The following is a 13,493-nucleotide window of genomic DNA, read 5'->3' as shown; positions in this document are numbered from 1 at the left end:
ACCTAAAATCACGTTCAGTTCCGTTTGTGATGTGTGGCACGTTTGTCCATTTAACATGTAGATATTAATTTGAATAGTTATGAAAATTTACTTTGAAAGTCCACTTTTCTACTTTCTAATTTCCAATATTAATCTATGATTAAAAATGACAAATTTCCACAAGTAATCATATTCATTTCTGTTTGGTAGACTTTCAAAGATGAGTTTTGACTTGATGTAGTGGAATGATTTTACGACATGCAATTAGAAAGACACATCAACGGTATTAACAACGCTATTTTATAGGTGCTTTACGATGGTAAGCTGTCGAATGCGATTGTGTTCATGTACAACCCGGTAGCAACGGATTCTCAACTATGCTTGCAAAGCGCACCGAAAGGCAACGTCTCCTATTTTGTACATACACCACACGCCCTTATGCTGCAGGTATGATATAGAACACGCTATACTTGTAATTCAATAAAAAAAAAAAAAAAATGATAGGACGCTTTGAAAATGTCATTCATCTAGCAGTTTTTTTTTTACAAATTTTCATGTAAAAGCATTTTTCGCTGTAAGGCACGACGTTTTTTATATGGTAAACGAATGACACAAAAATTGAATTTTTCCCTATTAAAATGTTTTTAATCTTTTATGTTATTTTATAAATTTAATAGTTTGAAATATTGAAAAAGAAAATAACTTCTCCAGCCCCAATTTCAATCTGGATACCAATATAAAAAAAAATACTTCATAATTCATAAAAAACGAAAATTCCAGTGATTTACACTCGAATGCGGGCTGTCTCTTTGATATAAAAATTTTTAAGTGTTGCTTTTCTGAGCGTCCCAAATTTTTGGTCCTTTTTTATTTTGCAACCGAATGTAGAACATCGAACTTGGAAAACATGCGAACATTTTACTATCTATTTGTAGGATGTTAAAGCTGTCATCACGCATTCCATTCATAGCACGTTAAACTCGATTGGCGGCATTCAAGTGTTGTTCCCTTTGTTCTCGCAACTAGATATGCCTTACGATTGCATAGCGCCCAACGATGTTAAACGAGACCCAACGTTATGGTAAATATCTACCAAAACTCTTCACATTGAAATTTTCGATGGAACAAGTATTCGGCTTGTATCATAGCCGAATCATGTTTCTCGATCATGTAACACGACAACTTGAATTTTAGTTCGAAACTGTTGGGGTTTATTTGCGATTTGGTGGAGAGTTCACAAACCGTTCAACAACATATGGTACAAAATCGTGGCTTTCTGGTGATCAGCTATATGCTGCAGAGAGCGAGCAGAGACCATCTAACTACGGAAGTTCTCGCGTCCTTTTTGGAGCTCACGAAACATCTGGTTACCTGTCTCAGCGCTAACAGCGACTTGTTATTGAAACAGGTATCGATTTAGTCATTAGTTTAGTACTCGTACGAATTAGAATTAAATTAACGTTAAGAGCATTAGCGATAAGTTGGATGAGAGGTAGAGATCGTTGAAGGTAGAATGGAACTTTCGATGGAAATCGGAGTTCAGTTGGGTCCAAGTAGATTTACGGAAGTAAGAATGGGCAAGCTTAGTTTGCACGAAAGTAATAAAATACATATAACGTATATCGTAAATGTATTTCTACTAAGTGAATACACGTCGTTTATCAAAATTAGCTAAAATAATTCATCCTTGTGTCCATTCATAATTAATTCGATAATTTTAGAATAATATTTCTAATTTGATCTATTGAAGATACAATTTTGTATAATGAATCATTGATGAAATTTATTTTTTCATCCTTTTTGACATAATTATTAATTTCTACTCATATTTTATAAGATGAATTATTTTAGCTAACATATCTGAAGAATTCAACATAAATTTTAACTCAATTAAATTGAATTAAAGCATACTACCAACCCTACTATGAGACATATGGTTACTCTTATAATTAGAAAATCACATTGTGTTATTAGGGTTTGTATCTAAATGTAATAGCGTAGGTACATTTAAGCTCCCTAGTAAGATCATCATTGAAACATTCTAGCGAGTTCTCCTATGAAAATTTTATATGTTATGATACATTTACGTAACTACTCCTCGTTCTCCATTCTCCTCTTTTTATTTTACCCACGATACAGTGTACAATAGCATGAACGAAAGAACTATCAAGCGCAGTTCTAGCGTATTATAATTTACTCTCTCTGCCTACTCCATATATAATATCTGTTGCAATAGCTTGTACGATAAAAACTGCTCGTAGATGCTCTGTATGTTATATGCTATTTATAACGTATGTGTATATATTTTCGTTCATTCGGGTTTGATCCGTTCACACACAATGCATTACGATTTCAAGCATGTACTATTTATACTTTTTCTCATGGAAACGACATTATGCTACCCGAATCTTTGGATCGCATGCAATCTACCGACTTTTAGGCTTCCTGATTTCATAATATGGCTACGCAAGACTATATATTTTTGTTCACACTAAATATTTGCTTCCATACGAGAATCTATCTACTTCTATTGTTTTTTGCAACGCTGAAGAATATTATTATTCTCTATTTGCTGTCTGATCGATCTGTCTAAGTTTCTATTTCGAAACGGTGCTACATGAGAGCGTACTTACTGACAATTCTGACTTTTCGTTCGAATCTATAATACTTCGCTTCATATTCTTCTATCGAGGATGCCTATCGCCTTCAGGAAAGCTGTTTCATTATTTTCTTTCTATGCGCACAGTTCAAATATTGGGACATCCTTTTCTCGCGGTGAACAGCTAAATCATGAAAGAAAGGAAGACTTCTATCTCAATATTTGCTTATAAAAGTATATCTATATGGTCTGAAATATCAAACATTAATATTAAAATTCATAATTCATATATGTCCTGTGGAATATTGATTGGTTCTGTGATTTTTATGCAATTGTTTCAATTTGTCTCAATATTACCTTCAGAGCTACCAAATTCTCAATATTAATTTTTCGGTGCATGAATGTTTGACATGAATTGTCATCTCTATTCTCCCCAATCTACTTTTCCTTTTGATAATGTGTCGCAAACTCTATACGATGAATTTATCGGCACTCTCAGTTTCTTTCTTTCTTATTTTCAAATTTCCCTCCTATGTACTTTCCATTCTATGGTATACATATATACCCCGCTGCACAGTTCTAAATGTTAAGTTCCTATTTTAAATTCACCATAACGAGACTGTATGCTCGATATAACAAGCAAAATATTATCATCCGCTGGTACGATTATTTAATTTCCATCCGTATCCATGAAACCGGAGAAATGTACCTAAGAAGCAGGAACAAAAAGACCACGTAAAGAAATAAGGAATACATAAAAGTCGGCTAGATTGGTGTGTCCGAAGAACAGGCAGATCCATGGTGATGTAGTTGTTTTACTTTTCATTCCTAACATGGCAGCTATTGGACCACGTACTTTTTAATGCCGCTCTGTGGATTTATACACCGGCGCCGGTGCAAACGCGGCTCTATTCGTACTTGGCCACAGAGTTCCTCAGTGACACGCAAATATATTCTAATGTAAGGAGAGTCTCCACAGTATTACAAACAGTGCACACGCTTAAGTACTATTACTGGGTTGCCAATCCGCGAGCGAAGAGTGGAATCACACCCAAAGGACTTGGTGAGTAATTTTGAATACATGGAAATATGTATTTCCATAAGGTTCGATAAGTTATGGCGGATTTATGACATTTCCGATTCATTGCAGATGGACCGCGACCTCAACAGAAGGATATTTTGACAATACGTTCTTACATTTTGTTATTTCTGAAACAACTGATTATGATCGGGAATGGAGTGAAGGATGACGAGTTGCAGAGTATTCTGAATTATCTGACGACAATACACGAGGTATGGTGCTCGTAATTGATTGTGTAAAAATGTTTTTGATGGCGTAAAGTTTACCCTTAACCTTTGGTGAAGGATAAGAGTAGAAAAATAAAAAGAATTAATTTTGACTTGTCTTTGTTTCTGTATGTCTGTTACTTACGTTTGTTTCTCGTATTGTTTACAATGTTGAAATAAAGAATATTAAAGTTTGAAAAAAGAAGTTTTTTGTTTCGAATATTATAATAATAAGTAAGTTTGTTGGTCCAGCCAATAATGTAATTTATCTTTTCACAGGACGAAAATCTACATGATGTTTTGCAAATGCTTATATCATTAATGTCGGAGCACCCATCGTCGATGGTTCCAGCTTTCGATGCGAAGCAAGGCGTCAGAACGATTTTTAAATTATTAGCAGCGGAAAGCCAATTAATACGTTTACAAGCTTTGAAGTTATTGGGATTCTTCTTAAGCCGCAGTACACACAAGTAAACGAATTCAATAAATAAATTAAAAAAAAGAAAAGTATTTATTTGATAGCTATTAAGATTCGTTTTTTGAATTTCAGACGAAAATATGATGTTATGAGCCCTCATAACTTGTACACATTATTGGCCGAAAGATTACTATTGAACGAGGAGACATTGTCACTACCCACCTATAATGTTTTATACGAGGTACTATTTTCAGTAAAAATTTAACTAATCATTTACTATTTTAATTTATACAATATCCTTTCAGATTATGACAGAGCACATTAGCCAACAGATCCTTTATGCCAGACACCCTGAACCAGAGTCCCATTATCGTTTAGAAAATCCAAGTAAATCATCAAATCAGTTAATTTAAAATGATAAGAATATAAAACTATATAAAAGCATATTATATGATATTAACAATTACATACATAATTGCAGTGATTCTAAAGGTAGTAGCGACGTTAATTCGACAATCAAAGCAAACGGAGCAACTGTTGGAAGTGAAGAAGCTGTTCCTCTCGGATATGACATTGCTGTGCAACAACAATCGAGAAAATCGTCGAACTGTTCTACAGATGTCTGTATGGCAGGAATGGCTAATAGCCATGGCCTACATTCATCCGAAGAACACGGAAGAGCAAAAGATCTCGGATATGGTGTACTCGTTGTTTCGTATGCTCCTGCATCATGCTATAAAACACGAGTACGGTGGATGGCGAGTGTGGGTAGACACTCTGGCCATCGTGCACTCCAAGGTAAATATTCTAACATAGTGGACAAAATTAAAGACAGTTCCTACGGTAAGGTCAATGTTGCACTGTTTCAGGTATCCTATGAGGAATTCAAGCTTCAGTTCGCTCAGATGTACGAACATTACGAGAGGCAGCGATCAGATAACATTACGGATCCCGAGTTAAGACAGCAAAGGCCAATCAGCACTATCTCCGGTTGGGATCAACAACATTCAGGGAATAATGGATATAGCAAACCATCACCCTGGGGCAATCAACAGAACCACGAAGTGCAACATGTAGAAAGGAATTACAAGGTTGGATATCAAGTTTTTTAGGATTAAGCTACTTACGGGGCTTACTATGTTATTTAAATTCGTGTTTGAAGATTCTGAGGTTTAAAAAATGGAAAAAGAGAATAGATATTTACATGGCCGAGAAAGTAGGGATATTTCCTACTATTTTCTATAGCAAAGTTTTCTTATGGTTTTCAGACCTATTTCAGTATAATCACGTTAGTCGTATCTCATTGTAGCGTTAATGAAGTTTCTGCGTTAATAAAAGTTTTCTATGGTAAATGTTCATTTACTTTTGTGAGCCACTGTAGATGACGAACAAATATAAAATACCTTCTTGAAATAAGTGATATATAACCACTAGAACATCAATCGTACTGTGTTATGGTAACTAACTCCATTTCCAGGAGTTCGATGCAACCGAGAGCAACGACCGTTTGGAAGAGTCCTGCAGCTGCGATTTGAACTCGATAGACAATACTGAAAGCGATGGCAGTCCAGCGATTATCAAATCGCACAGCGAAACCCTGGACACTGCTCAGTCGAGCGAAGCGATATCCCTGGACTCCAGACTGAGTGATAAACCAGAAACACCGACGACAGCGCGTGAAATTCATACAGACACGCCGACAATTCTCGAAGAAGGAAACAGCGAAGCTGTCTCTATTCCAACGACTCAGGAAACCAGCGAAGCGATATCAATAGAGAGCTCCAGTGATTTCTATAGCGAGGTTCATAAGATCGAAGGCTCCAGCCCAGATTCCTTGGCGGTGCAGGAAGTTTTAAAGAAGGACGACGATTCTTCAGAACAGAAATCACAGGACGAAATCGTCTCTCAATCATCTCCCGTTGAAAAGATGGAGGAAAGTGTACACACTAAACAGGAAGACATTGAACAGACGGAAGAAACAGCATCGGTATCTCAAGACAATATAGATGCGTCTGGTACTGGTGTTTCTAGCGTACAGAAGTCGCAAGATGATGAAACTGAACCTGAAGGTGAGGTTGAAGCTGAAGCTGAAGCAGAAGCCGAGGCGGAGACCGAAGTTGAAGCTGATGTTAAAGCTGAAACCGAAGTCGAAGCTAAGGTAGAAGCTGAAGCTGATGCTGAAACCGAGGTTGAAGCTCCTACAAAGCAGGTTGACGAAACGTGTAAAGAAAAATCGAACGTGAAAGATAAAGTCACTCCCAGTGATGAGATTTCTTCTGACATGGCAGAGGCTTCCGAAAAAATGGAACAGACGAGCAAACAGATAGTGGAGGAAGATTCCACAGGCGTTGTTGTTTCAACGGAACAGATTGATTCGGAATCAGTGCTACCTATTTCCTCCAGCGAGACATCAGAGCCATTGACCATCAAAGACATCGAGAAGCTGCAATTGGAGAACGATCGAGAAGTGATCGACAGCGATACCTCAGAAGCGTATTTAACACCGACGGAGAACCAAGACAATTTGGGTGATATAAAATCGAAGGAGACGGATAAAATTGACGACAATGTTAACGAGGACATTGAACACACGGAAAAGACAAACGTCGACATTGAGAATAGCGTTGAAAACGATACCGAGGAAACCGTGAAAGATTCCAATTGCTCAACTAGCGTAATAGAAAATATCGAGACCGGTAAGACAAAGGTAGATGTAGAAGACAAGAAAGTGGAAACAGTAGTGACTAGTGAGTTAAGTAGTGAGAAATGCGCCGTGAACTCTGTAACAGAGGACAAAAGTGCTGTTATTAATGATAACGAGGAGAAGGTAACTGAAAAACATTCAAGGGTGCCGTCCACTATTTCTACTAACGTAAGTGATAATCAGTCAGACATTCCGGTGAGAACTGAAACCGAGGTAGAAGTAACAGATAGTGTTTGTAGTAATAGCGATATTCAAAGTTCTGTAGATAATGTGACGCAAGTGCCAAATCCTAAACAGCAAATTCCAACAATATCTACGGTCTGTGATGCAAATAAAAATATGCCCGACGGTGTGCCTCAAATCGTTAGTTCTACAGTGGTTGCGAGGGATAATTCGTTATTGAATGATTTAACTCCGGATCACGTAGATGCTCATCGCAGATCCAGCTTACCAGCTGTATCCACCGAGACAACCACCGATGATAATCTAAACAGTAACGAACCTCCTTCTTTACCCGTACCCTTGCGTAAAACATCGTCGCCACAGAAACGACCAAGGAGTGCCTCAACGTCCACGCAAGTGGATCCCAATCATTTCGGTGAGAATTTCCTTAACATGTTTATTGTTTGCTTTCTGTTACCTAATTATTAGATCGTGGATGTTTATGAAAATTTATATTTTTGTAAATAAAATTAATTATTTTCGATATTTTAGACCTTTGAGTTTCCTATAAATACATAAACATTCGCAGTTTACTAATTATTTAATCTATTATGTATCATGTATTCAACACATTATACAAAACTGTTGATATTTATTATAGAATCAAAACGATCGAAGCAAGGTAATCCTTCTACAAGACCAATGTTTAGTCCAGGCCCGACTCGTCCTCCTTTCAGAATACCAGAATTCAAATGGTCTTACATACATCAAAGATTACTCTCGGATGTCCTCTTCTCGTTAGAGACAGACATTCAAGTCTGGAGAAGGTATATAAATATCTAATCCATATACTATTAGTTACAGCAATATTTCACTCGCGCTTTAAAAAAAAAAAAAAACACATAACACGTTCATTAGTATGAAATCTCTCGAATCAAGGATTAATTAATTAATTTTATTTCTCTATAGATTTACATCTTTTATCAAAAAATTCAAATAACTGTATGTTTACAGAAATTTTAAAGACGAACGAATTTATTACCCGACTTAATATAATAATAAACTTGCGATACAATTTATTACTAAATTCAATATTCCACTGTGTTCCAGTCATTCGACGAAGTCAGTGTTGGACTTTGTAAACAGCAGCGAGAACGCAATTTTTGTTGTTAATACTGTTCACCTAATTTCGCAACTAGCTGACAATCTTATAATTGCCTGTGGAGGATTGTTACCGCTTCTAGCATCGGCGACCTCACCAAATGTATGTATAAACGTTTTTCATATTTTTCCTTGATTTCACATAGAAGAGCATATCCCAGGTGGAAAGTTCATTTTTCACGGATTCCTTTTTTTAATTGGTGCTTGGATATATTCATAGAGCGAATTGGATGTAATTGAACCAACTCAGGGGATGCCAATTGAGGTAGCGGTTTCTTTTCTGCAAAGACTAGTCAACATGGCTGATGTACTTATCTTCGCCAGCTCTTTAAATTTCGGTGAACTGGAGGCTGAGAAGAATATGTCTAGTGGCGGTATTCTAAGGCAGTGTTTAAGACTGGTTTGTATTTATCGTCCACGTAGTATTTTTCGTTTCTCAAACAGATACATCACTATTATACCACACCGTGTAATTCGAATTTCATGAAAAACTCGTTTTCTGTGACATTTATATATAGTTGAAGAAATTAATTCTTTTTGTGAATATCGTAGAATGTCGATAGAACAAACTAATGAACTGAGATTATTGAAAAAGACCATATTATGTGTTTTCGATCCACATTTATTAGATTCGCTGTTATCAGTGCGCATCCTGATAAACGAAATTTCTTACATACATTATTATATACACAAACACTAATCGATGAACTTCGTCTTTCGGCATTTTAATATATTTTCCCTGAGAGTAAAAATTAAGGTTTCTAAACGACTCTTATTATTGATTTCCAATGTACCCCCTCTCATATGAAAGACGAAGTTAATTAAAATTCTATTATAATAGAATAATCATATAGATTGTGCTTCGTATTAATTTTTTTATCTGTATATACATATTGGTGTTTCATAGTGTCATAACACATAAACTACCTATATAAAAATTTACGTATAAAATTACTGTATCACATCCAGAGTCAAAAATATAATTATCTGTTGTAATATACATATTATAATTCTCTTGAATGCTAATATCTGGAAATAATAAGAAATCATATACTTCGCGTGAAGGAAATTGAAAGCCACACTCACCTTAACACTATCGTAGTCTATATTTTTTATCAATAGAAATAGTTCTTATATCAGCAGTGTTTTAAATAGCCATAATATTTTTAGTTCTCCGTAAATGTATAACATAGAACTTCAACATGTATGTGTACACTATATGTTTTTGTTATATTCATCTGATGAAATGCTTCTATAGGTCTGTACATGTGCCGTTAGAAACTGCTTAGAGTGTAAAGAACGTGGCAGATCGTACAGCATGTTAGGTCGACAGATTGGTTCTAGTAATAAATCACAGCACATACAGTCTCTTATACGTGGAGCTCAAACATCACCCAAGGTATGTTTCATCTGATCGAACTTAATTTATCTAGAGAAATGTGTTATTGTCATCGATATTGACAAGTTACATATCATGTACTTATTCGAAGCCGTATCGTATAGAGAATAGCGTTCACAGTGATTCGTTAACATCGTTTACCAACAGTGAAGTAAAGTATCGTCTCTATTTTTGTAGAACATAGTGGATAATCTGGCACATCAATTAAGTCCTGTAAAAGATCCAGAGAAATTACTGCAAGATATGGACGTGAATCGCTTAAGAGCTGTGATATACAGAGATGTTGTAAGTACTTAGAATATTTCGCGTATCATTCATTTTGCTACACTCTTTGTATTATTTCCCATCGAATTATATTTTTCTGTTGTTAAAAAATTGTTTAGATTTAAGTACATAGTTGTTCCTCGTTTCAATTATATGTCGAAAATTTTCTTAAAACATTAAATTTTTTCTGACTGTATTCAGACATAAAAAATTCGATGACTTCAACAGGGTTAATAATAAGAATAGTAATAAGTAGATATTACTAATAAGAAGCACGCTTTCCTTTCTTCATTTCAGGAGGAAACCAAGCAGGCCCAGTTTCTGTCCCTCGCTATAGTTTACTTCATCTCTGTACTAATGGTATCAAAGTACCGTGATATATTGGAACCACCAATATCACAGCGACCACCAAGTCCAGTTCAAACAATACAGACTAATGGTGCTAGTTTAAGACCAGGTAGCCCTTCAGGTAAGGTATACACTATTATCTTATTAAACAATTTGTCACACTAAAATGATACAAGATTTGGAGAAACTTAATTGATAAACGTAAACACATGACGCCTAGTAAAGGAGGAATAAACAATTCTTTAATATTACTTTATCCAGGAGCATTGTTTTCATTGTAGGATTTATTCGATTTAAGCGTTGAAATGCTTAATGTTACATGTAACTAAATTACGCAAAAAATGATCTAAGTACAATTTGTGGAGGTGACTATAGATTTTGCTATTTGTAGGAATTTTGTAAGGATTTTAGAAAAAACGTTAGTAAAGAACATGAAAATCTTTGAAATTAATGTTGACATTAATATATGTGTGTTCTATTTCGAATACATATGTGTTGCCTTTAACAAATTTTACATAAGAAATACTAATTGTTTGTTTAAAAAAGATTAATAGTAATAGTATCAAATTATTACTTCAAAACTCTTACATGTCAGATATATCATCATATTTTCTGATTATTATATTAAATAAGAAAACTTATTTTTTCTACATTTTAAATGTGACATAACATTATAGTATGATTGTTATTGTCAACAACTAAATGAGCATATTTCCCATGATATTCATATTTCGAAAAGAACTATATTTTTCCTTTTCGAATTTAAATGTAATTTTAATTTAACAAATATAGGATACAAAAAGATACATAAGAAATTATCATTACGATAAAAATGAAATTAAACCAAATTAAAGTAATTGGACCATTGAAAAGTGAAATAACAGATCATTCTGTGAATAACACGAATATATATATGCAAATACGTAGATGCTGTGGAACACTATGCACTTTAATTGTGTAGCAGCAAATCGAACAGCACATTACACTGAATAGAGCGCATGTCGAATTGCACTGTATGAATTATTTTTCTATGTATCTGACAGTGAGAGTTTTGATGTTTGTCGAATGCATTAGCACTCTTTCTGTTCGGTTTAGATATATATATATATATTGTTTAAATGTCGCTATTATTTTATATTATAAAACAAACAATTTATTTGTGTAAAACAAATTCAAAAGATGTTGACCATAAATGATAATGAAACAAGGTACCATACATCAACTACGTCTGTTGAATGTTTTTTTAAAAACAATTGGATGTTTGACGACATATATCATTTAAATGTTCTACTTCGATAATATATGTTATATTTGAACTATGCGATGCTCCTAAAGTTAGTATCTTACACTTTCTTATATAATTCAGTAATTTAATTGTTCTTTGAAAAAACTGCAAAATTTCACTTTGTATTCTTTGCTGAGTTTCACTCTGTATTATTATCTCGTGCATAAATTTGAATTAAAAATTTTAAACGAAATTTTAAATATCTGTATTTGAAAATGATCGATGAAAATTACAACAGCGAGAATCTTGTTTTTATAATAATTAAAAAGTCTCTGTGACAATAAAAATTATCCTTAACACGACATATTCAATTGAATAAAAAAAATAATAGTAATTGTGAACAATACAAATGAACTACATATCTGTCTTGATTTTACACCTGTGGAATTTATCTTAGATATATATTATAGATAATATCCGTTTTAGAAAGTATTGATATAGATAACGCTTCGACTACTAGAATAAAAAGACATACACTGTAAACAAATTATTAAAAAAAATTAAAGAAAATCCCAATTAATTATGATTCTATTTAGATGCGAAATATTACTATCTATTTCCCAACATAGAAGACGCTAGGGCAATTTGGAAAAATTACACGCTTTTTTAAGAAACAGAGAGAAACCCAGTAAAAGGACTAAGGAATAGTGACACGTTCAGTTAACTAAAAACATCAAACGCATGACAGAAACACGGAGGGCATATGGTCTCGAATCGTGGTAATGTGGTAAATGTGGTTCCTCAGCAGATGGGAATGGTGGTGGAGGAGGGCGGCCCCTGTTTCCACAGTGGTCTCACCACGTGTACCCACAGTTCCTCCCGGGATCTCACCCTAACGCCAATGCGAATGTCAATGCCAATGCCAACCACCACATGAACCAGCACCACCACCAGCACCCGCTACCGGCTGCCAGGCACTCTAATCGCCAGCCCCCCTCCAACTATTATCTCCCGAATCACCACAGTAATCATTACAACCATCATCCGAATAACCATAACTATCATCGGCATCATCATTACCATCATCATAATAACAACAATCACCATCATACGCTTCAAAAGCATATCGATCAGCCCCGAAATCTCTGTCATAGAAACTCCGGTGTTGGTCTGCAAGGTAACTCGATTGCCCGAACGTTATGTTCCACGGAATGCTCGAGTTTGTTTCTTTATCGCCTGCTCGATATTTTTCTTACCATCTACTACTGGCCAACGAACGAATTATTGACACTAATTTTCTTTTATCATGCCTCCCTTCAATTACGTATTCTTTTATATTTTCGTATATTCTTCGATTATTCTTCCTACTTTGTTTTATCGATATCATCGGCGTATCGATATTTTTGTCTGCATGTTTGCCGTTCACTATCCAGTTTGAGCCAACCTAAGGTTTGACTTTTACACATGGGCATACACATGCACGTACTTACACACGCATAAGTATCGTTCTGATTCTTATTATTTGACGAGTCTTTTGTTTGGTAACGAAAAAATATTTGATTGGATATATTTGTTTCTAGAGAACTATTTTATAAATTAATTTCAGCTGCTATATTTGTTTTTCCTATTGTTTTGCGACAGGAAAGTAAAGTTGGATTGAACTTCTGGATAATTTCGTTTGCAGACGTTGCAATTATACGATCCGTTATACGTTGATCCTCTAATGTGGTTTGAAAGCTTGGAGCACAAGCTGCGAATGAAAACTGCACTACTTGCGATTTGCGAGCAATCGAAAAGTTTGCATGTTGCGGATTGCAACTCACAATGCAAGTTTGCGTGATGTTGATTCCATTAAACGCATCCACTATTCTGATCTAACGCAAGACTATTCTTCTTGCTAACATATAAAAGCTAACTCACGAATAAGTGATAGTTACCGTTAAGTTT

The 13,493-nt window shown here is 34.9% G+C and overlaps 1 protein-coding gene across 22 annotated transcripts in view; it reads left to right on the top strand.

Moving 5' to 3' along the window:
- Rg (A kinase anchor protein rugose) overlaps positions 1-13,493 on the top strand; it is a 414,732-nt gene that overhangs the window by 313,954 nt on the left and 87,285 nt on the right. For 10 of the 22 annotated variants that reach the window (XM_072006201.1, XM_072006150.1, XM_072006238.1 and 7 more), the window contains 18 exons: positions 286-426; positions 915-1,060; positions 1,174-1,387; positions 3,389-3,641; positions 3,729-3,871; positions 4,145-4,335; positions 4,416-4,524; positions 4,589-4,670; positions 4,765-5,081; positions 5,153-5,374; positions 5,761-7,585; positions 7,811-7,976; positions 8,260-8,413; positions 8,531-8,710; positions 9,569-9,709; positions 9,887-9,994; positions 10,271-10,442; positions 12,355-12,723. In XM_072006201.1, the coding sequence (XP_071862302.1) occupies positions 286-426; positions 915-1,060; positions 1,174-1,387; positions 3,389-3,641; positions 3,729-3,871; positions 4,145-4,335; positions 4,416-4,524; positions 4,589-4,670; positions 4,765-5,081; positions 5,153-5,374; positions 5,761-7,585; positions 7,811-7,976; positions 8,260-8,413; positions 8,531-8,710; positions 9,569-9,709; positions 9,887-9,994; positions 10,271-10,442; positions 12,355-12,723 (4,933 nt within the window). Of the gene's footprint in view, positions 1-285; positions 427-914; positions 1,061-1,173; positions 1,388-3,388; positions 3,642-3,728; positions 3,872-4,144; positions 4,336-4,415; positions 4,525-4,588; positions 4,671-4,764; positions 5,082-5,152; positions 5,375-5,760; positions 7,586-7,810; positions 7,977-8,259; positions 8,414-8,530; positions 8,711-9,568; positions 9,710-9,886; positions 9,995-10,270; positions 10,443-12,351; positions 12,724-13,493 lie in introns of all 22 variants that reach the window. The other 12 variants (XM_072006220.1, XM_072006175.1, XM_072006307.1 and 9 more) reach the window with 4 other exon arrangements.

This window comes from Bombus fervidus, chromosome 1, assembly GCF_041682495.2.
Source record: "Bombus fervidus isolate BK054 chromosome 1, iyBomFerv1, whole genome shotgun sequence".
NCBI classification, from domain to species: Eukaryota; Metazoa; Arthropoda; class Insecta; order Hymenoptera; family Apidae; genus Bombus; species Bombus fervidus.
The sequence above is the reverse complement of the archived record's forward strand: the minus strand, read 5'-3'. Positions and strand labels throughout refer to the sequence as shown.